The 22,883-nt window shown below is 41.1% G+C and overlaps 1 protein-coding gene across 2 annotated transcripts in view; it reads right to left on the bottom strand.

The window, feature by feature from the left end:
* Positions 1 to 9,675, bottom strand: part of TDO2 (tryptophan 2,3-dioxygenase) — a 20,910-nt gene extending 11,235 nt beyond the window's left edge. Inside the window, exons 1-7 of one of the 2 annotated variants that reach the window (XM_007113325.2) lie at positions 9,602 to 9,675; positions 9,271 to 9,376; positions 7,844 to 7,934; positions 5,824 to 5,894; positions 4,673 to 4,800; positions 2,984 to 3,170; positions 1,641 to 1,748 (exon numbers count right to left, since the gene is read on the bottom strand). In XM_007113325.2, the coding sequence (XP_007113387.1) occupies positions 1,641 to 1,748; positions 2,984 to 3,170; positions 4,673 to 4,800; positions 5,824 to 5,894; positions 7,844 to 7,934; positions 9,271 to 9,376; positions 9,602 to 9,636 (726 nt within the window). In that variant the 5' untranslated portion in view covers positions 9,637 to 9,675. The remainder of the gene's footprint in view (positions 1 to 1,640; positions 1,749 to 2,983; positions 3,171 to 4,672; positions 4,801 to 5,823; positions 5,895 to 7,843; positions 7,935 to 9,270; positions 9,377 to 9,601) is intronic. The other variant, XM_007113326.2, reaches the window with a different exon arrangement.
* Between the last annotated feature and the right edge of the window lie 13,208 nt (positions 9,676 to 22,883).

The following is a 22,883-nucleotide window of genomic DNA, read 5'->3' as shown; positions in this document are numbered from 1 at the left end:
AAGTGAGAGAGTGGCATGGACATACATACACTACCAAATGTAAAATAGATAGCTAGTGGGAAGCAGCCGCGTAGCACAGGGAGATCAGCTCGGTGCTTTGTGACCCCCTAGAGGGGTGGGATAGGAAGTGATGGAGGGAGGCTCAAGAGGGAGGGGATATGGGGATATATGTATAGCTGATGCACTTTGTTATACAGCAGAAACTAACACAACAATGTAAAGCAATTATCCTCCAATAAAGATGTTAAAAAAATAAAAAGTAAAAAAGATAAAAAATAAAAATAAAATAGAATCCGCCTTCCAATGCAGGGGATGTGGGTTCGATCCCTGGTCAGGGAACTAAGATCCCACATGCTCTGGGGCAACTAAGCCCGTGCACCACAACTACTGAGCCCATGTGCTTTGGAGCCCGCGAGCCACAACTAGAGAGAAGCCTGTGCACCTCAAGGAAGAGCCCACACCCCACAACAAAAGAACCCGCCCCAACTAAGACCTGAAGCAGCCAAATAAATATTTTTTTAAAAAGAAAGAAAAAAAGAAATTTAAGGAGCTAACTAAGCTAAACAGTTGAGAATTACTCGTGTCTTAGCAAGTGCTGAAGCAGTGGGTATAAACGAGTTCACTGGTGGAAGAGGAGAGAGAGGGAATGCAAGGGATGTGAGCCCATGCCTTGTGAAAAGGAGACAGAGAAACAAGGGTCAGAAAGCTAGATGAAGACAGAATGTTGGTACCAAAACCATGGGGGAAAATGTTCAAGAAAGTGTAAGTAGTCATTAGTAGTGAAGCCAGTAGGAAGTGAAGTAAAATGGAGATAAAAATGGCCATTAGATTTAGGTACCGGTGGCCATTTGTGAATGACGGGCAGGAAGGCAGACTGAACCGGGGCGAGAATTAGATGGAGAAAAAGAAATAACCATGCTGACTGCTGTTCTAAATACTCTGCAAATATGAATCTCATGTAATGTTCACAGTAATCCTATGAGGTAGATACTCGTATTTTCTATTTTGCCAATGAAGGGAGTGAAGCAAAGAGAGGTTAGGTAGCAGGAGGGGTTCAATGGCACAGGGTCACCAAGCAGGGACGGGGGGACTTGACCCATGACTGTGACATCAGGTCCCTGCTTTAAACACCTCATGACACAGCCTCTCAAGATGTAGAACTGAAACAACTCTTTCAAGAAATTTGGTCATGAAGAAAGGATATGGGGCCCATAACATGAGGGACATTGAGGAATCTACAATATTTCTTTTTAACTGAGAGAAACTTGACATTGTCTGAGAGCCAACAGGAAGAACTCAGCAGACACATCAGAGTGAAGGAAAGTTATATGGCTTAGTGTATCGGATCACTGGTCCTTCGTGAGCCCACGTCTGTCTAGAGCTGGTCATAACATGATATTTTCAATAAAAATGAGAAAGGTCTATTAGTGTCATCTATTCAAAGTCTTGCCTACAATCAACTTCTTCATTTAATTTTTATTTCACATCAGTAAAATTAAATCAATCGTGTCATATATTCCAAGCAGATGCATTTGTAAAAGAATATAAGGAAAATGAAAGATTAAGAGAAAATGGTTAAAATGAAATTCCCAGGACTTCTCCTGCAGCAAACTTATGTCTACTTATGGCTTCACGAATACCTGAATTCTTGTGAATTCTTCTTCCAGGCCTTTGACAATGTTGTTTTCAAACTTTCTCCAGAAGTTAAATCCATGTGGCTCTAAACCTGGGGTTCTTTCCAGCCATGCCTGAAATAAATATTTTTCAAGTAAATACACTGTAAAATTTCAAATATGTAAAATGCTTTGTAACAAACATTTATGAACTTGAAACAGAAAATTTTCGTGGTTTTGAGAAACATACATCTTACGTTTTTTTGTGTGTAAATATTTCTCTTTCCCTTCAATTTCTTCATTTATAAAAGAGCAATATTTTACTCTCCTAATCTTAAAGGAAATCACATTAAAGATATTTACTCTTTATTAAGAAATATATTATTACAGAAATCCCAATTTTTTTCTATAAATCTATTAACATATCTATACATTCTTTTGATGAGGGCTTCTGGTTTATTCTCAAAATAGTTTATGCCTTAGGAGCTGAAGGACTCATGACATGTATAAGATATGATTTCTTCTAAATGCAGGGACATTGTATACTTAGCAACTTTGAAATCAACTGACTGCTCAATTATTTTAAGATGCCACAGGATTTTTAATCTAGAAATAAAACCGAATCCGTGCATCTCGGTGGGTTCTCACTTAGCCTATTTTTGGTTTTGAAATTAGCTTTCTGATTCTTTCTCTCTCTATCTTTATAAGCCGTTAAATAGCATTATCTATAATTTATTAACCTAAATCTATACTTACAATGCCCAGGGGATTAGTGAGCAGAGTATAATTCACTAAAATAAAAATTTAATTTGCAAAGGAAAAGACTTTGTCAAGGAAATCAAGACTATACAATCCTTATTTAATAATTTACTTATGCAAAAACAAATAATAATTCCTCAAGGCCATTTACAGACCCACAGAGAATTAAGATATGAAGGGAAAAAATTCTGAAGGATAGAATCTTAGTGACTTAGTTTAATTAAGAAACACAACTTGTGGAACTTTTCAATTATGGAATATTTTAAAGAAATAAAGCTCATTCAATAAATAACCATACCCAATTTAAAAATCAGCTAATCAAATGTTGCTTAGCAGGAACATTTAAAAGGATTGTTATACTAAGATAAGGAGGTTATTAAATGTTAACATATCATTGATTATATAAATATCTCTGAAGTTCTCAAGAAGAGAGCTTTTAATATTTTAATTAGTGGAATTTACCAGCTCAAGTATTTCTATAAATTCATTCTTCTCTTATTTACAATGAATGCGACCCAACTTTGGTATGAATTTTAAAATCCGGGGGTCGCAGACGCTCAAGTAACCAGGTGTGCCGAGTTAGGCGTTCCCAGTGGCCTTTGCACACACACCTCCACCAGCTGCAGGAGGGTCCTTTCCTGCTCGGACTTCAGTAGTAGCTCGTTGTCTTCTCCCCTGAAGTTATCACGGTAGTGTCTTCTGTTGTAAGGGACCCTCAAGCTCTGAAGAACCCCTATCTTGTTTTCTAACAGTCGGAACTGCAGACTCTGGAAGCCTGATGCCGGGGATAAGTACCCTCTGTGAGAACAGGTCGGGGAGGGCAGAAGAGGAGGGGGGAGATTGTTGTCGTGGTCAGTCGCCTGGTCAAGGGTCTCTTCCGCTGGGAAAGGTGGTCAGTGTGACTCCCCGAGGCATCACCGCGCACAGACACACACCTGCCTAGCGTCGGGCCCAGGACTTGGACTTCACCGAAATCAGGACAACGAGGTCGTAGCCATCGTTGTCACTGTCAGTGGATGTTTGCATAGTTTGTGAAAGGTCATATGTGTATGTATGTGTGTGTTTATCTATGTGTGTGTGTCTACATGTAAACTTATACATACACATGCAGACACGTACATGCACGTGTGTATACTCAGCTTTTCCTAAGATAAAGACAGGTGAACGCTGCGCAGTATTTTTCATTCAATAGTGCTAAAAGGTTCTTTATAAGTATTATTCAAGGGAATTCCCTGGCAGTCCAGCGTTAGGGCTCGGTGCTTTTACTGCGGTGGCCCGGGGTCAGTCTCTGGTGGGGGAAATCCCGCAAGCCACGCGGCCGGAAAACAATATATTATTCCTCTTCTCTTTAAAGTTCAATTCATGAATCTCACTCCCTAGTATTATTACGAGCACTGGTGAGACCCTACAAGTAAAATGAATGGAATGCTTCCTAGCACAAAATAGGGCATCACAGAGTGTGAGTACTCCCACCCCACTTAACTCTCCATCCTTACAAATTTCCTTCATCTAACTGGTACTAAAACTTCAAGTTGTTCAATATACTACAAAGGAATTCTACCACTTTTCATTTGATCGTCAAATATGTAGAAGACACTGTCTGTTCCATCAGTAAATGCACCTGATGCTCTTAGGAAGATTTCTTCTCAAATTTTGGTTATGAAAAAAGATTTCATAGATAGATAGATAGATATCTTCCTGGATATGTACCTCTAAAATTTATAGTTCAACTGTTCAATATTCTGTAATAACCTAAATAGGAAAAGAACTTGAAAAAGAATAGATACATGTATATGTATAACTGAATCATTTAGCTGTACACCTGAAACTAACACACCTGAGTATAGTTGTTAATCAACTATACTCCAATATAAAATACAAATTTTAAAATATAAAAAAATAAAATTCATAGTTTAATCCATAACTTATGCTGACCTGTTTCTTTATAGACCACTCCTGTTTCTCTCTTATTGTTAGTTTTTCATCATTTAAATTTAGTTATGTGTATTATAGCAGCCTTTTTAGCCATTTTGGTAAGCTGTCTAAAATCCTTTGGGGATAAAAATTGGGCACACACGATGAACTGAAATTAATGGATCGTGCTATGTTCATATGTAGGAGGAAGGGATGAAATAGTTTCCGGAGCTGCTTAAATGCGTGTGGTGATGCTTCCCAGGTGCTCCCAGGGACAGAGTGTCAGCAGGACAGGCCCCTCACGTCACACAACACAACACACACGTTCTCTCCAGCCCGTCAGAATGGGAGGGTAACCCTGCTCGCTGACAAAGCCGCGTGCACACCTGAAGTCGTTGAAGTCCAAGGCTGTCATGGTCTCCAGGACGGAGAACTGCTGGACCAAGAGTTTGAAGATCACCGCCACTCGGTGCACTCGGGCCACCACCTTCAGCATGTTCCTTTCATCCCTGACCTGGGGTTAGGAGGTGAAACAGAGTCAGCAGTCCTGCATTCGGGAAGATACTAAATAGAGCGTAAATAACAATGGGCTCGCGTTAACGTCATCTCTCCTCTAAAGAGCAACCTTGGCACTAAAACGTGCCTTACGTCGACGCTGAACTAATAGCAACTCTGAATTGTGCACAAGGGACGCCTGCAACCCCAAAATCATTTTTTTCTTTAAAAATAGAAAACTATACGGAAGCAAGTTTTAAGTAAATTCTGGACCACAACTCCCACCGATTCCTTAGCAAACGTCTCTGTTAGGTTTGCTTTAAGGAATAAAGTCCAGGGGAACACGGGGACTCGTGCGTGCAGGTTAAGCAGAGCCCTGGGTCCGTGGGCTCCGTCCTGAGGCGGGAGTTGCCGCTGAGACGTTTGGGGTTTGCGTTCACAGGTACGAGAAGGGCCCTGTCCGAGGATGGATGGTCTCTCCTCCCAGCCCGCTTGGCGCAGGGGCTCCGAGCTGGGGGGCCCAAGGCTGGGTCCTGTGTCCCCCAAGGGCGGAGGAAGGTGTGGGCAGGGTGCAGGCTGGGAGGGAGGCTGCGGGGGCTCCGCGGGGCGCCCCCCTCTGCCCTCCCCCGCCCGGTCCTCCTCCGCCTCTCCCCGCTCTTTCCCCTCCTCCTTCTCCCCGCCTCCCTTTCCTCACCATCGCTCCTGACTTCCCATGCAAACGGTCATTAGAAATACAGTTCTGGTACCTCCTGATGAACGAGTCTGCATTAGCTGTCCTGGCAATCCACCGTCGTTCGTCACAACTTTTTTTTAAGGGGAAAATATGGAGTTCTAAGCAAGGGGCTTGAAACTAAAATTTGAAAGGGACCTTGAAGCAAGGTGGAGACGAGGCTGGGAAGATGCGACTAAACTCTTCTCCGCTACAAACTTTCTCCCCCGTTAAGTTATAATTCCACCATTTGGGGTTAAACTTTGCCCATTAATAATACTTTCTACCTTCTCCAAGAGAAGTACGAAAACAATATTGTGACATGCAACTCACGTGGCCATGCTGAAAGATCTCGCGAACAGAATCCAATTCCCAGAGGATCTGCTTAAACCAGAGTTCATAAGCTGCGAGGGGAAAATCATTGTCAGTTGGAAAGTGATGGGAGCCTTTTGACCATAATTATATGCAAGACACGGTTAACACACTGAAAGAGAAATCAAAATGTAACTTAAAAATCAATAAAGGCCAATAGAGCCCCATTTTATGCTACAAACAAATATTAGTGATAAAGTTATAACAGCCTCCTTTTATTGAGTGCTTGAATATGCCAGGCGTGTTATCCAGATGCTTCACATTATTTTCCAATTGACTTCTCTCAACAAAATATTGTCAGCGTCTTTGAGGATATAGCACGTAATCTCAATCTAATTTCCCATGTGGAAGCTGGAGGTGTGTGGAGAAGGGGAAGTGATGCTAAACTTCTACAGAGTGAGACCCTAATACTCATCAACCTGATGAGTAGGACAACGTATTTGTTTCTAGGGACTTGGACTCTCTGGGGAGGACAAGCTATGAACAGGCTGAAAGTCGGGCATACGCACCTATTTCCCTCAGTTCCTAGCACAGTGTTTGGCGTAAGATAAACGCTGGGTGGTTATGATATAAATAGATGAATTAAACAGCCAGTGTAGTCATTAGAGGAGCATGGAAACCAATCATCTTAGTGATCGCTAGTGCCTTCTGTTTGGGCACAGGCTGTGCTTCTGTACTAGTGAAGGGGATGAAATTACACCTTGAAATTACATTTAAGGAGACTTTCAGAAATCTACTTTCCACATTTGGACAAAAAGAGCAAACCAAGTATTTTCGGATCTGTTTGTGAGTCTCGTTTTCAGGTTTAACTTTGTGTAGCTGGTCCCATGACCCACTGACCACGTGTTCTGATGGAAGGAAAGTCTCCCCATCAGACGACAGGTGCTACCGTTCGTTGTGTGCTGACTGCGTGCTCTACCTTGAGCTCAGTGCTTAGTGCACGTTACTCATGTCATCCTCACAACAACTCGATGCATGAGAAGAAACAATCATTCTTTCCATTGTATGGGTGGGGAAATGGTGAGAATTACTGGTCGAGAAACCTGACCGAGGTTACACCATCTTTCACGGCAGAGATGGGATGCGAAACAAATTTCTGATTCCCAACGTGTGCTGCCCTGCAGTGATTCCTCCCCTGCTGATTTTGCCTTCGAGCCACTGGCAAAAATGGTAACATAAAAACCAGAAGAAGTAACACATTAGCCCCATTATTTTCCATTTTTAATTTTTTTTAACTCAGAGGAGACAATCATATTAGCCAGTCTGTGAAGAAAACAATCATTTGAGGAAAAGGCACAAAGAATTGATAGGACAAGGAAACATCTAGAAACACAGCACTGACCCGCATGAGTCACTGGGCCCCGGTCAGCCAGAAGGCAGTATTATGACACCAACAATCTTAGAGGAAATCTAAAGGTTTGGGGGTCACAGACCTCTGAAAGACATGTTTGTGAAATTTTGCATAAAATTTCAAAGAGTTCAGGGACTTCCTAAACTTCCAAAGTCAAGGACTCTACGTTAAAAACCACTACCCAGAAGTCAGAAGTATGGAGAGTAGGAACACACATTTTAGACAGAATTCACATTCCTGTTTAGTACCAGCTCTCCGTAGGATATGTAAAGTTACAGTAAATGTGAGGGATCTGTTTCCTGAAAATAGTCTTCTAACGTTCCAAGTTGAAAAATAGTGACATCTTAGCTTGCAAATTCTTTGTGAATTCCAAGAGATAGAAAGCCCCCTTGGGTTTAGGACAGAGTCCTAACTGATCCAACAAGCACCGAGGAAGCAGAAAGAAGACTGCTATAAATCGCAAAAGGAGGTCCTATGAGAATTTACCTGCCAGCAAAGTATTCGCAAGCCTCCTAACAAAGGTGATTTCTTAGTCTTCCACCGTCTTACGGGTAAAAGTGTGGTATCTTTCCTCATTACTGATGGAAAATTCCTAAGAATAGTTACTGTCCAACTTTGTGTGCAACTTACCTTGATGAGTTATGATGAAAAGATGCTCATCATGGATTTTATTTCCTTTTATTTCACTTTGAAGTTCCTGCGCATTCAAAACTTTTTCCAACTTTAAACAAAAAAAATAGAAAAACTGATTTTGTAGAAACTGGAAGTTACAAGATGAATAAGTTATGTGGATCTAACGTATAGCATAGTGATTATAGTTAATGACAATGCATTACATACTAGATCTTAAGTGTTCTCACCGCAAAACAAAGAAATGGCTATTATGTGACATGATGCAGGTGTCAGTTCACGCTCTGGTGGTAATCACTTTGCCATATTTAAGTGTATCAAATCAACGTGCGCGCACCTTAAACTTATGCAATGTTATATGTCAATTATATCTTGATAAAGCTGGAAAAAAGATTACAGAAAGAAAGACTGATTCTGAAATTGCAAAACTAGATTTTTACCAACTTTAATAAAGAGAATACAATACTGAAAAAAGTCCCCCAAATCCCAAATGCTCAGGAACCAGTCTACTTTCGTTTAAACAATTAATGTCTCTTCATAGAGCGTGAGTTGAATTTATGAGTTTTATTCTTTTCAGAAGAAAGTATATTTGGTAGGAATCTACCATAACAAACGCTGTTACCCTCACTGCGAAATCATGTCCCTTCCATCTCTTGGAGCGAGTGCCATAAAAGCTTCACAGCTTGCTTAGCCTACTGTGTGTCTGCTGCTCTTTTATTCTCCTAAAGAGTCGATTCTAAGAAGATCTTAACATCGCCTGTCAGCTCATCCTTAGAAACCCACCAACAAGGGCATCAAGGGCTCTAATCCCTTCACGTCTTAAAAATAATCTCCGGGGACTTCCTGGGCAGTCCAGCGGTTAAGAGTCCACGCTTCCACCTCGGGGGCACGGGTTCAATCCCTGGTCGGGGAACTGAGATCCCACATGCCACGTGGCACGGCCAAAAAAAAAAAAAAAGAGATAAAAATAATCTCCAAATGCCTCTTTGTAACATCTTTCTTTCATCTAAACATACGCCTTCAACATTTCTAGTTTACGATAAAGAATTTAAAAGAGAAAATTTTCTGGCTACATTTGCGATTATCTAGGCTGGGATTCAGTAAGCATGTCTCAGGTATACAAGTTGTGCAGTGCCTGCCGGTTATCTGCGCTGTATCTTATCCCGTGTCCTCCTCGGCCTGGATCCTGCGTTCTCTGCTTTTATTGTACTTCCGTCAGGCAGGTGAATCTTCACGTACGAGTCTCTTGCATTGTTCTAACAAAACTTGAAAAAGCACACATGTGCATGAAAAGAGATATCTTTAGGTCCAGAAAACTATTTGGCGACTGAGAAAACAAAGAAACAAACAAACAAAAACCCAAACATGCAAATGTCACCTGGCGCCTAGCCACGAAAGCTGCTCCTTGCAAGGACTCTGCCACTTACTTGCAGGTAGTTGGCGTAGAGAAGGCCCCCTTTACTGGCTCTGTTCACACCCATTTGTGACTTGTCTTCTTCACTGCCTTGTGCAGAGAGGTTTGTAAAAGCATATCTGCAGATGAAAAAGTGAGAAGAGAAAACTAGAGCTTGACAAAGAACAGTAACTAATAATAGGAGTGACGAGAGAATTCCCTTATTGCGGACTTTTCCAAGTAGATTATTAAACAAGGGGAGAAGGGTGGCAGTGTTCACCCTCGCTTTTGAAATTCCGGAATTAGTGTTCTTACTTGACATTCCTAAGAGCTCACCCATACTTAGGAGAGAGGTAAATACTCACCCAAAGCTGCTTCCTAAAAATGGGCACCCACTCATGGTGAAGTCAGAGGAGCCCTGAGCTTTGCCTCTGGCCGGGTGATGTCTTTGCCCCCCAGATGTTCCACAGCTGCCTTTTATGGACCCTGCCCACGCTGCCCAGCCAATCAGCCCCTCTGTGTCTCTTAGCAAGGCTCTTGTTTCAGCTGGAACAGAAGCTGAACTTTGGTCAACGTTAGAGTGCATCTGTGTTTGGGACACTTTGTTTGCTAGAAGTGTGAGTGTCCTGCCTATAACAATATTGGACTTGTCAACCTCTGCTTTCACGGCCACAGTAGCAAGCAGCAAATAACTCGGTAAGAGGCAAAGGGAACAACCCAAAGATTTAACTATTCTGTTCCAAGAGCACGTTTTCCTAGTGTTACAGTGTATAAGGGGATGAGCTTGTACACTGTGTGAGAGTGCATTAGTTTATTGGACTAACTTCTAAACCGTTGCTTTGAGGGCCCTGGAGCCAGGGCAGAAGCTCCATCACCCTCCCACCGCTGAGAGGCACCAAGAACCACACAGAGAGACAGCTTTTCCTGTTTCTCTCACGTCTAAAGTGATCGATTTATGTCATCAGAAGACAGAAGCTTCATTTCTAGTCTTGGCTGACTAATTTGCGATATGGGAAAATTAACTGAATGTTAATGTTAACTGAATGTCTGTACACGTCAACTTCTTCGTCAAAAGAAACGAAGGTGTTTAAAATTGATTGTAATTTCGAAGATCTTAATCCACCCGAAAGTTCTGATTTTATGACTATAAATAATTGTAACATCAGTGCAGTTTTACAGAAGTATAAACAGCATGAAAATGCTATAAGAGCTGGGAAATCGTCTAAACCACATCCTAGGTCCCTGTACTCCGCTGGGGTTTTGACAGATACCTCAGGCCATTGCTTAGTCCCTGGACAGGGGTTTGTCGGCAGGAGAGGTAGCAATAGTTCCTGGTGTGCTGGCCCAGAGTGTCTGGAAGCAGAAAATATTTAATAGCTCCTCTTTCTCCATGTGTTTATTCAACTAAGTGTGTGTTTACAAAGAATACAGCTAAATAATTTATTCTACTCTCTTTAAGCCTTTCGGCTGAGAAGTGATCTTCACTTACTGGTCCCCATACTAGTGAAAGAAATAAGGAAATGATGTTGTTTTCACTATAAATTAGAAAAATTCGATATTTTACAAGCAAAAAAATTTTCTGTCTTTTTTTTAAAATAACATTCCACTTAGATCTTCTAAGCAGTGTCAATTCAGTGGCTTAGCTGAGCAACACGAGAGCTGATTATTCAAAGATTTGAATTCAGTGCATCAGAGAAATCCTAAGTTAACCTAAGAAAAGCTTGTTTCCTTCAGCCAGGACAGTAGCTACAATGACGGCCCCTCAAACACATGTATTCTCATTCTTTTCTTTCTTCTTTTTTTGGCTGTGTTGGGTCTTTGTTGCTGCATGCGGGCTTTCTCTGGTTGCAGCGAGCGGGGGCTGCTCTTCATTGTGGTGCGTGGGCTTCTCATTGCAGTGGCTTCTCTTTGTTTCGGAGCACGGGCTCTAGGCGCACGGGCTTCAGTAGTTGTGGCACGCGGGCTCAGTAGTTGTGGCGCACAGGCTTTGTTGCCCCGCGGCATGTGGGATCTTCCCAGACCAGGGCTCGAACCCATGTCCCCTGCATTGGCAGGTGGATTCTTAACCACTGCACCATCAGGGAAGCCCTCATTTCAGTAGTTGTGGCGCACAGGCTTTGTTGCCCCGCGGCATGTGGGATCTTCCCAGACCAGGGCTCGAACCCATGTCCCCTGCATTGGCAGGTGGATTCTTAACCACTGCACCATCAGGGAAGCCCTCATTCATTTTTGCAATAAAAAGTATTATGAGATTTAGGACTAGTTATATTCTGGTCAGCATCTGGCCAACACTTAAATGTTGCCACTTGAAAACCAATTTGTCAACCTGATGCTTACCCCATGCTGAAAATGTTTTCTTCGTGATCAGATTTAAAACTTCTATAACCAATATAGTACTTACTGCTCCCAGTATAGCTTATGTACTGGATATTTTATACAGACCTTCTAGAAATATACTTTAACACAAAGAAATCTCACGGTAAGAACCTCAGACATTAGAGCAGGTGAAAAGAGGAGACCATATGGCTACAGGCAATGCTTTGTGGTAATCTCTTCTAAACTCTTCACAGGTCCTCAAGCAGATAACTCTGTGTACCCACGGGTTACAGAGAGAAAATGCTAGAGGCAAAGCTGCCTGATGTCCATGCTTAGAAGACAGGAATCACGCCCAATCCTGGGCTGAAGGAAACCCTCCAAACCATCCAATCTGTAGAAGTAAAAATACTGAAAACGTGGGAGACAAAATAACCTTTTTTTCTCAGATATGTCCTAAAAGAATATTAAAGGAATATCAAAAATAACATGACTGTCAAAATAAAAACCCACGTCCCTGGTTCTTTTCTTGGTCTAAGATTAGGGGGGTAGAGAGTGAGCCCGTGAGGTGGAACAAAGGGAAGAATTAGCAAGAGCTGGTGTTGGGTGTAATTTAGAAAGTGAGGGGAATTTATTCCTTCAGCCACACAGCATTGGTTTCAAGCAAAAGGCCACCTGTAATCTGTGAGGAGTGGTCCATTTCCTTCCTTCACATGATCCTCAAATCTTAGAACTGCTGCAATGCCCACCCTACTCCCCAGCCCAACTGTTCCCATTTTTCTCACTCAACAGTTAAGGATGGTGGCAGACATGGAAACACAAAGCCAGGAGGGGAGTTCTCATGGATAAATGCCCCAGCATCCTGTTTTTCAGAAGATGATTCTGACAACACCCCACACCCTTCTGGAACCATCCAAGCAGAATCCCCACTTGTCGACAGCCTTGACCTCCATAAGGAATCCTGATTTTGGCTCTTCCTCCCTCCCTTCCTGTCTCATCACCTCACCTGCTCCTGGGACCAGTTCCCAAAGAAACTTGCTCAAGCCCTTGCCTCAGGCTCTGCTTTGGAGAAAACCAAAGCAATATGCAGATCTCTTACTCATCATTCAGGAACGAAATAGTTACCTTTGTTTTTCAAAATCTTTTTCCTTTCCAAGCAAAGAAAGTTCTGTAGGCATAGCAGCCATTCCGCAATCCATTTTCATTCATTTATTTGGTATGGTGAATTGCCATTTGTTGTACGTACGAAGTAGCCTTTCTTTGTTGCTTTGCTGTTGTCGATGTTTTGTTTTATTCCCATAGACGGGCATCTCAAGAGAATTAAAACCCCTTACCTGGGGGCTTCCCTGGAGGTCTAGTGGTTAAGACTCTGCACTTCCAGTGCAGGGGGTGTGGGTTTAATCCCTGGTCGGGGAACTAAGATCCTTCATGCCGTGCAGTGTGGCCAAAACATTAAAAATTTAAAAATTAAAAAAAAAACAAACAAACTTTACCTGGAATTTAAACTTAGTGATACAAGTAGGAGCTTTGCAAAGTCTTTTGGTAAAACTCTGGAAGAGCCATCAACAAGTAATATTTGCTCAGTTGTAACTATTATGGCAGACCCATAAGAAACAGAAAAGAAACTCTTAGGACGCGAATTTCAAGGGAAGGGGTACTCAGGTTACGAATTATGGCTCAATTAAGGGACTATTTCTTCCCTCTGTGTGGATTTAGGATGACCAGCGTCCTCCAAGAAACAATGCGGAAGGCTGTAATTAAGAAAGGAGATTTGGGGGGCCTTAAGAATCACAATTTGGGAGACATAGATTCGGGTAAAACCAAAAAAGTGTTCTGGGGAAGAGAAAGAGTCAGGGCCTTCTAAAGACAAAAAGCCACAAGGTTGTTAAAGTTGCCTGGTGAGGACTGTGCAAGCTGAGCCAGGAAATATCTGTCTTTAAGGGTCATGAGTTGTCTTAGGGGAGGGGTCTGACAAGAAGACAGACTGCCATGAGCTGTTTTAGGGTAACAGTCTGATAAGTATCTTGAGTTTCTGGCAGATGTTCTGGATGCCTTCTTTGGACAATAAGTGGTCAAAAGGTCCGATTCCATCCAGGCTAATGTGCACAGGTCACACTTCCTCACTGGCCTCCTGGCTCCGTTTTGGAGAGCTCTCTTAACAACACCAACTCCATTGTTACTTTCCTTCTTGTGATTGAGATCTTCCATTAGAAAGCGCTGGTGGTTAACCATTCGGTCATTTGGCATCAGTGTCAACTCCCTTGCTTCTGGGAAGGCTGTTCTCAGAAAGCTGCCCCCCTGAGGGGTAAAGAGGTGGCTGTGTGAGCGGTATGCCCTTTGAGAGTTTCTGGCCCCATAAGAGCCCACGAAGCCATCCAGGAAGTGAGTCTTCAAAATAGGCATGTATCTTCATCGGGAGGGGTCTTATAGGAGTGGTTAATCATCTCAAGACCTCAAGCTACCATTATTCCTGTGGAAGGTACCATAGCACAACAGCAAAAGATACAAAGCATAAGCTGTTTAAAACAGCAGAGAGAGAACAAATCAGAGCCATGATTAGAATCACTAGTTGCAATCCGGATCACAATAAGTCACCGAGTCCAGAGTGATTTCTAGATGTCAGGTTCAAAACATGTTTTGCAATGTCTCTGATGCTGTCATCAGGTGTTTAGGTAAACTTTCTGAGTGGCTCAGATACAAAAGTTACAGAGATTGTCTATACAGATATGATGTTATAGTGATTTCTCTGAGGTTTATATCAAGTTGTCCAATTTTAGTTCCCATGACTTTGGCAAAAGGGCAGTTTTAGTTCTCAATGATTCCAAGTTTTTAAAAAATGGGAGAAGAACTGAAAATGTTAGTTTGGAGAATTATAGGCAGATATTGGAGGAAACCAGAAGAATTCAGGATCTAGTCCAGTTTACAGATAAATAACAAAACCTCACAGACAACTGAGTACTGGAACGTAATACCCACAAAGGTATATTACTGAAACATAACTTTTCTCTCTCAAAACACCCTCATTTCTACCAAAGATAGTCAAATTAAGACTAACTTGTTTGCAAAATGTCTGGTTTCAAAAAACTTGATCTGATTATTTATATACATGTAACAACAATAACGATTGATCATACAGGCTTTTTAAAACAGGATTTGCTGGAACTTTTCATAAGGAAACTCAGATTGAATTTTTTTTTTTTTTTTGACCATGCCTCATGGCTTGCAGGATCTTAGTTCCCTGACCAGGGATGGAACCCAGCCCACAGCAGTGAAAGCACCAAGTCCTAACCACTGCACCACCAGGGAATCCCAGACTGAACTTTTAAAGACCTCTCAAGGCAAGGAAAGACAAGCAAAGGATGGCTATCAGACTTTGCCTGCAGTACCTACAGATATGGGTGAATTCTTCTCTTCTTGAGGTCCCCAAAATGTCTTGAGTTTTCTGCACCTTCCAGGAAGTTACCTTCCTTACTAAGCTGGTTACGCTGCTGGGAACCATGTAACCAAGGTACCAAGTGGATATTTCCAAGAGTCTTATTGGCTCTATAAAGTCAATCTTAGTTCCTTAAAGCTGTCTGGTCACATCTAAGTCTGTTTCTCTCAAATTTGACACTCCTGTCAAAGCCTTGGTAATATAACACTTCCAATAGAGTCCTGTAATAAGCAGAACAGATTCTTATTGAACTTATGCAAATAACTATGTTGAAATAAAAATAAAAATACTAAGAGTTTCCGAATTCTGGAGGCATCGGGTAGGGAGAATAAGATAAACGTTTCATCTTTGTTTACAAAGGTATACTTTATCAAATCGCTGCAAGTCATAGACCGCTTGAGAGAGGAGGTTTCTTTAAACCTGGAAGAGCAAAACATAAATGAACCAGCAAAGGTTTAAAAAAAAAAGTCATAAATATTGTAATCATCCCCATCAGTTTATTCAGTCCCGTGGAATAAATTCTTGGTCTTTACCTTCTGTGAGCAGTTATATGAAGCCATCAGTTTCTTCATTAGAGTTTCATAAATTCTCTCCCAGTTCAATGGTATGATCTGAAAGTTCATTAGAAAACTGTACGCTAGATTAAGTGTCAGAGTCCTTTACTTGAATCTCTCTGAAGATGAAACATGTTTGTAAAAGCATCAATGTAAAACAATAACTGTCTAGAAATGACAAAAAAACTTAAAATGACATGATTAAAGAGCCGATTAGGATGCAACTGACAAAGGAAATTAGGTTATTTCCTTTGTGGTATACAACATTTTAAGACAATAAATAGAATTGACTGATAACATTTACCAGAGTTTCTGAAACACTTATATGCCTGTAAAGAAGTCTTAGTCTTTCTTGCACGTGTACTTTAACATGTCAAATAAACGTAATTAACGACCCTTTTTTATATGGAGAGACAACAAATCTTTGAGATACTTGAGGGGCCCTCTGAAACATATCTCAAAGTTACTTCTAAGTAAAAAGAACAGAATTTGATTTGGGGAAGTTTGTCAAAAATATCAAAAAAATTTTAAACACTTGTTCAAATTGGATCAGGGGTCACTGTGAAACAATGCTTAGTTATCCATTTAACCAAGATAACAATTAAAGATGTCACAGGCAAATATAGATGGTTATATAGTTGTAAAAATCTTTGTTTTTCCAGACAGATTGCATTAAAGTAAAGAAAACCTTTGTTTACAATTTATCATTAAGACCAGACCAATAATCTAAGAAACTTTGTCTTTTAATGGAGAGAAAAACCAAATTTTAACTTTGCACCAGCTTACTTTTGTTATTAAAACTCATTTACTAAATTAAAGTTATTCCGATTTTATCCAGATTGGCCACTCATAAAATTCCTTTCTAAAGATTCCTTTTTTGGGCTTCCCTGGTGGCACAGTGGTTAAGAATCCACCTGCCAATGCAGGGGACATGGGTTTGAGCCCGGGTCCAGGAAGATCCCACATGCCACGGAGCATCTAAGCCCGTGAGCCACAACTACTGGGCCTGCGCTCTACACCAGCTTACTTTTGTTATTAAAACTCATTTACTAAATTAAAGTTATTCCGATTTTATCCAGATTGGCCACTCATAAAATTCCTTTCTAAAGATTCCTTTTTTGGGCTTCCCTGGTGGCACAGTGGTTAAGAATCCACCTGCCAATGCAGGGGACATGGGTTTGAGCCCGGGTCCAGGAAGATCCCACATGCCACGGAGCATCTAAGCCCGTGAGCCACAACTACTGAGCCTGCGCTCTAGAGCCCGAGAGCCAGAACTACTGAGCCCACGTGCCACAACTACTGAAGCCCACACGCCTAGAGCCCGGGCTCCTCAACAAGAGAAGCCACCGCAATGAGAAGCCCGTGTACCGCAATGAAGAGTAGCCCCGCTCGCCACAACTAGAGAAAGCCTGCACGCAGCAACGAAGACCCAATGCAGCCAAAAATAAATAAATAAATGTAGAAAAAATATACAGATTCCTTTTTTAAAAACCTTCTACAACCTTCTAATTCCATTTTATTTGCGCCTTGTTTTCTTTCCCATTTACAAATAACCAGCTTTAGGACAAAATCACTTTTTTTCCCTTAACAAATGCTTTTCCACTCTATATACCTTTTTAAAATGTTTCCTTTCATTCAAAGATGCTTTCCTTATAATGTTAGGAGTTTTAATTACATATATTAAGTAGAATTCTTAATACTTTGAAACCCTAAATTTTTTTTAGTAAAAATAAAGAACTAAACAATTGTGAATTGCATTAATGTTACGTGGCTTGGCATACTTATAAATACATTTTATAATTTTAAAAAGGATGTGCTACTTTATAGTACAATCTTTTAATAAGGCACAGATATACACATTTACTTATAGACCCAATAGTTTTAGTCTATCTGAAAAAGACGTCAAAAGTAGGTAAACTTAGACTTGTTTAGCAATAAAGGTTTCAGTATTTTATCTTATTTGGAAATGATCTACACATTCTAACGTTTAACTAAACTTAGCAAAACTTTGAAGTTTTAAATTACCAAAATGTTTTGGGGAAACTATTTTTATGTAGACATATCATAAAACATAATTATTCTAAAAGAGTTCATCTAAAAACTATTTTCCCATTTACACTTACTTAATTTACTTTTGAAAATATCACACCAAACTATTTTTCTTGCTGACAAACTTTGTAAAAGATAACATGAAATTACTTGACTTTTAGCAAACCTAGGTACAATAAAAGTATTATAATTAATGCTGATAGCTCTAACGACATGTCTGTATTAATTAAACCAGCAAACTTTAACAAGTTTTACACCAAATGTTAATTTAATACCAAATATTTCCCAGTCCACATGAACCTGAAATTCATTTGGGCTAGTTTCTATTATATTTCTGAGAATTTATATAAGTACTTAATTTTCTTCAAGTCAATTAAATAGAACTCTTTACAAATTAATTTTGGTTATACCATCTAAAGGTAGAAAAAAATACCATATCTGAAATGTACATATCTAGACATACAAAGTGATAGACACAGACAGAGATCTCAGAGCTTTCTTTTTAAAACTTTAGCCAGGGAATTCCCTGGCGGTCCAGTGGTTAGGACTCAGTGCTTTCACTGCCGGGACCCGGGTTCAATCCCTGGTCAGGGAACTAAGATCCCACAGGCCAAGTGGCACCACCAAAAACAAGCAAACTTTAGCCATAAATCAATTATAACACAAAAGTCACTAGTTTATAAATTACAGTTGGAATAAAGTAAATCGACTTGCTTAGATGGCTTTTATAATTTGTGGGGAAGACTTTGAAGATTTGTGTTTGTCCTTGACAAGCAATTTTAAGAAGGCGGTTTGGACAAGAGAGTCCCATTAGTAGTTTGTGTTTCAAAAGACCACTTTCCTCAGTCTTTTAAATAAATCTTCAGTCTTAGGATTGGGGATGATCTAAAAGAGGGTTCTTGAAGTACTGGTAGAACATTTACATTTCAAAGGCACAGGGAGAGAAATGCAAGCTCCTTCTAGGAAGACTTTGGTTCCCTTTAAGGTCAGAATTTTGAATAAATAGTTTTTTCGCAATGATCATAATAATCATAGACAATGTCACCAGACCATTGGATGCATTGTTGCCTTCTATGGGCGATCAATCTTAGTGTTATAAGAAATAAGTTGAGAGAGAGATGGGCAGCAGGGAGGAGAACGCTGCAGTGGACGTTCAGAGGAACAGGAAGAAGCAGGGGTGGGTTGCCGGGAGGAGGGAGGCCTTCAGAAGCCTCAGAGGATGTTTTTCCAATTTGGAAGTCCTTTGAAGTAATCGTGGGTTAGTTTCTCTGAGGGAAGCAGTAGTGGATTCATTAGTGCGTTTGGAGCCCTCAAAATGCCAATTGAAACGTGCTTCCCTATTTTGTCTTACATCCATTTTTCTAACTGACTGGGCACATAGACTAACAAATAAATTAGATAAACGAATAAATAAATTCGGTAAACCAATTCAGGGCTTTCAAAGGAGCCACAGGTAGGTCCATTTAATTGTCATCATCCCAGGTAATCACAGTCAGCAAAACAAATAATTGCAGGGCTGGGGTCCACGGTTCTCGTAGGAAAACCCAGCAGGAGTTCCAGAGGCATTGCTCTGCAGACTGACCCTTAGAGAGTGAACTTTCCATACTTCGACAGTAATTACTCTCCAGACCAAACAGAAAACGACATCTTGAAAACAGAAGTCAACAACAGAGGACAAACAAATAAATTAGAACGTCTACCAAGGAGAGAGCCTTCAGTAGAGGGGCACCCACCAGCAAGTCCAGGGCCACGCAGGAGATGCTGGGGCGTCCTGCCCTCCCGCAGGGGCTTCCCTTGGATCCGAGGTTGTACCAGAGCTGGGGGTGTAGCAGGTGCCTTGTAGCCTATTCATCGGGTGCCGTGAAAGGTTGACCCCAAAACAGTGCAGAGGCTGCAGTTAAGAAAAGAATTTATTTGTGGTCTTAAGAACTGTAGTTTGGAAGACACAGCTTCAGGTAAAACCAAGAGTGTCTTAAGGAAGAGAAAGAGTCAGGGGCTTGTAAAGACAAAAGGCCACGAGGTTGTTAAAGTTACCTGGCGAGAACGGTGATGGACTCTTGATGTGGGTCAGGAAATACTTGTCCCTGAGGCATCATGCGTCGTTTTTGGATTGTGGCGAGTTATTTTAGGGTGAGGGTCTGGAAAGTGTCTCGAGTTTCTGGCAGATGTTCTGGACGCCTTCACTAGGGCGATAAGCGATAAGTGGTCAAAGGTCAGATTCCATCCGGGCTGAGACACACTGAAGTCACATTTCCCCAGTGGCCATCGGGCTCCATGTTGGAGCTCTCTTAGCCGTACAGACACAATGATGATTTTCCTTCTACACTCGTTTCCAAGGGAAAAGGGGCAGGACAGGAATAAAGACGCAGACGTAGAGAACGGACTTGAGGACATGGGGAGGGGGAAGGGTAAGCTGGGATGAAGTGAGAGAGTGTCATGGACATATAAACACTACCAAATGTAAAACAACTTGTACAAGTCTTCCCTACTTGACACGTGGGCTAATCTATAACAGTCATTGCTAATGAGTATTGAGCTCACCATGGAGCAGACACACTACCTCATTTAATTCATGGACAACTTTACGAGAAGCCATTGTACTTGATCCTAAGGAGAATCTGAGTGACATTTCCTGGCTGCACAGCCAGTCAACGGCAGAGTCAGGCCATTGCAAACACTATGCACTTTCTACTCTGCTAGGCTGCCTTCTCTTAATAAACTAACTTTGTCTCCTTAAAGAGATTATTGTCTTGATATTTGCTCAAACTGATTAACAAAGTATAACCCACTTGATGAACCGTAATAACTGCAAGTAGGAGAACCACAACATGTAAGAGAAAGAAATTCTATAGAAAACAAACAGAAAAATAATGGCAACTTTCCATATGATCCACTCCTGGGCATACACCTGAACAAAGCTATAATTCAAAAAAGATACATGCACCCCCCTATTTCGTAGCAGCACTATTCACAGTAGCCAAGACACGGAAACAACCTAAACGTCCAGCGACAGAGAAATGGATAAAGATGTCGTACATGTCTACAATGGAATATTACTCAGCCATTAAAAAGGATGGAATAATGCCATTTGCAGCAACATGGATGCAGCTAGAGATTATCATACTAAGCGAAATCAGTCAGAAAGAAAGACAAATACCATAGGATACTGCTTATGTGTGGAATCTAAAATATGACACAAATGAACTTATCTACGAAACAGAAACAGACTCACAGACATAGAGAACAGACCTGTGGTTGCCAAGGGGGAGGGGGGGAGGGAGGGATAGAGTGGGAGTTTGGGATTAACAGATACAGACTATTGTATATAGGATGGATAAATAACAAGTTCCTACTGTAGAGCACAGGAAACTATATTCAATATCCTATAATCAACCGTCATGGAAAAGAAAAAAATATATTATTTATCTTGATAAAAAAGAAAAATAATGGCAACTTTAAACTTTTTTTAAACTCAAATTATCATTGGGACTTGAGTGAGTCGTGGCTTATTTTAAGCAAAAGTTTTTTCAGTCACCTCAAGCGAAAAAGGCCATTGTAAAAGAGCCATGGGCCTGCAAACCATAGCTGCTGACACCAGCCAAGGGCAGACCTCATGTCACAGAAGGGAAAGAACCATTGCTATCTCAACTGACAGATCGATTCAGCACATCAACAGCGACTCCGCAAACACACTCGCACCCACAGACTCCAGCTGTCTTTATTTTTATTTTGTTTAATATGTATTTATTTATTTGGTTGCACCGGGTCTTAGTTGCAGCAGGTGGGCTCCTTAGTTGCAGCTCTCCAGCTCTTTAGTTGTGGCATGCAAACTCTGAGTTGCGGCATGCAGGCGGGATCTAGTTCCCTGACCAGGGATCAAGCCCCTGCGTTGGGAGTGTGGAGTCCTATCCACTGCACCACCAGGGAAGTCCGCACCGCTGTCTGTAGCCACCTGCTTCGGTACGTCGTCTGAGGAACACATCTGTCCCGGTGAAAGCTGGTTTTAGCTTGTGTACAGTGAATGCTCAGAATTGTTACAGAAGGGGAGCAAAGAGTGTTCCTCGACGCTTTGAGGGTCCCTGGCTGTGTCTGAAAATCAAACTGCCATATTAACAGGAGAAAAGTATACGAATGTTGTTGAACTTGTACATGTACACGGGAGCCTTCATAAGGGAAAGAAGCCCTGAAAGGACCATAGCAGGAAGCTTTTATATTTTTTAGACCAAGAAACAATAAGTTTGTGAAGAATTGACAAGACAAAGGGGTTTGAGGTAGTAAATAGTGAAGAAGTAACTTGGGATATAAGGGCGAGTGGAATAGGTTTTGTTTGCAGATTTCTCCCGTGACTTCTCTGGGCTGATAAGCGTAAAAGGAGGATTTATTTCCTGCCTTTAGGCAGAAGGTGGGGAACTTTTCCTGCATTTACTGCTTCTTAATTGCCTTCACCTCCATATAACATTTATGTCGAAGAAGCATATTTGGGGTGATATATTCTGGCGTTTCCTTCATTACTGGTCACTTTGGTTGTCCTTTATATCTATTATCTAACTTGGTATTACACACACACACACACACACACACACACACACACACACACCCCAATCTCATTCACTTAACAATTCTTTTGAAAATCCCATGTTTTCTTCAGGAGAGAAGTTATATCAAATTAAAGGACCTCCAGGAAGGAATACTATTTGAATTTTTCTTTATTCAGACAAAAATGTACACATTGTAAGACAATATTGATACAAAAAGAGCATCAAGTCAAAAATGAAAGTCACCAGGTTCCACCGCCCAGAAATGACTAATCATTAACTAGAGTCAAATACTCCCTGAACTTTCCCATGTCTAGAAAAACAATTATTTTAAATATTATAAACTTAGTCAAATCTTTCTTTACCTATGTTGAAAAATGTAAGCGTGTGTATGTTACACAAGTTTTCAACCCCAGCAAAGACCCTCTCACCTCCTAAGAGCTGCAAGCAAATCCGTTTCTGTTGATTAACAGGTTGATTTCACTTTCCTGAAACAAACATCCCCTAAAGATATTCATCCCCAAAGAAGCCCTCTCCAGCGTGGCTGCTGCTTCTCTCCGCAGCCCCCCAGGCCTTGTACCATGCGGAGCCACAGAAACTCTACTCCTTTTTTTTTTTTTTTTTTTTGTGGTACGCGGGCCTCCCTCTGTTGTGGCCTCTCCCGTCGCGGAGCACACGCCACCAGGGAAGCCCCCCTTTTTTTAAATTTAATTTTTATTTTATATTGGGATATAGTTGATTTACAATGTTGTGTTAGTTTCAG

Source organism: Physeter macrocephalus, chromosome 7 (genome assembly GCF_002837175.3).
Source record: "Physeter macrocephalus isolate SW-GA chromosome 7, ASM283717v5, whole genome shotgun sequence".
Classification (NCBI taxonomy): Eukaryota; Metazoa; Chordata; class Mammalia; order Artiodactyla; family Physeteridae; genus Physeter; species Physeter macrocephalus.
Note: the sequence above shows the minus strand (reverse complement) of the source record. Positions and strands in the feature narration are given on the sequence as shown.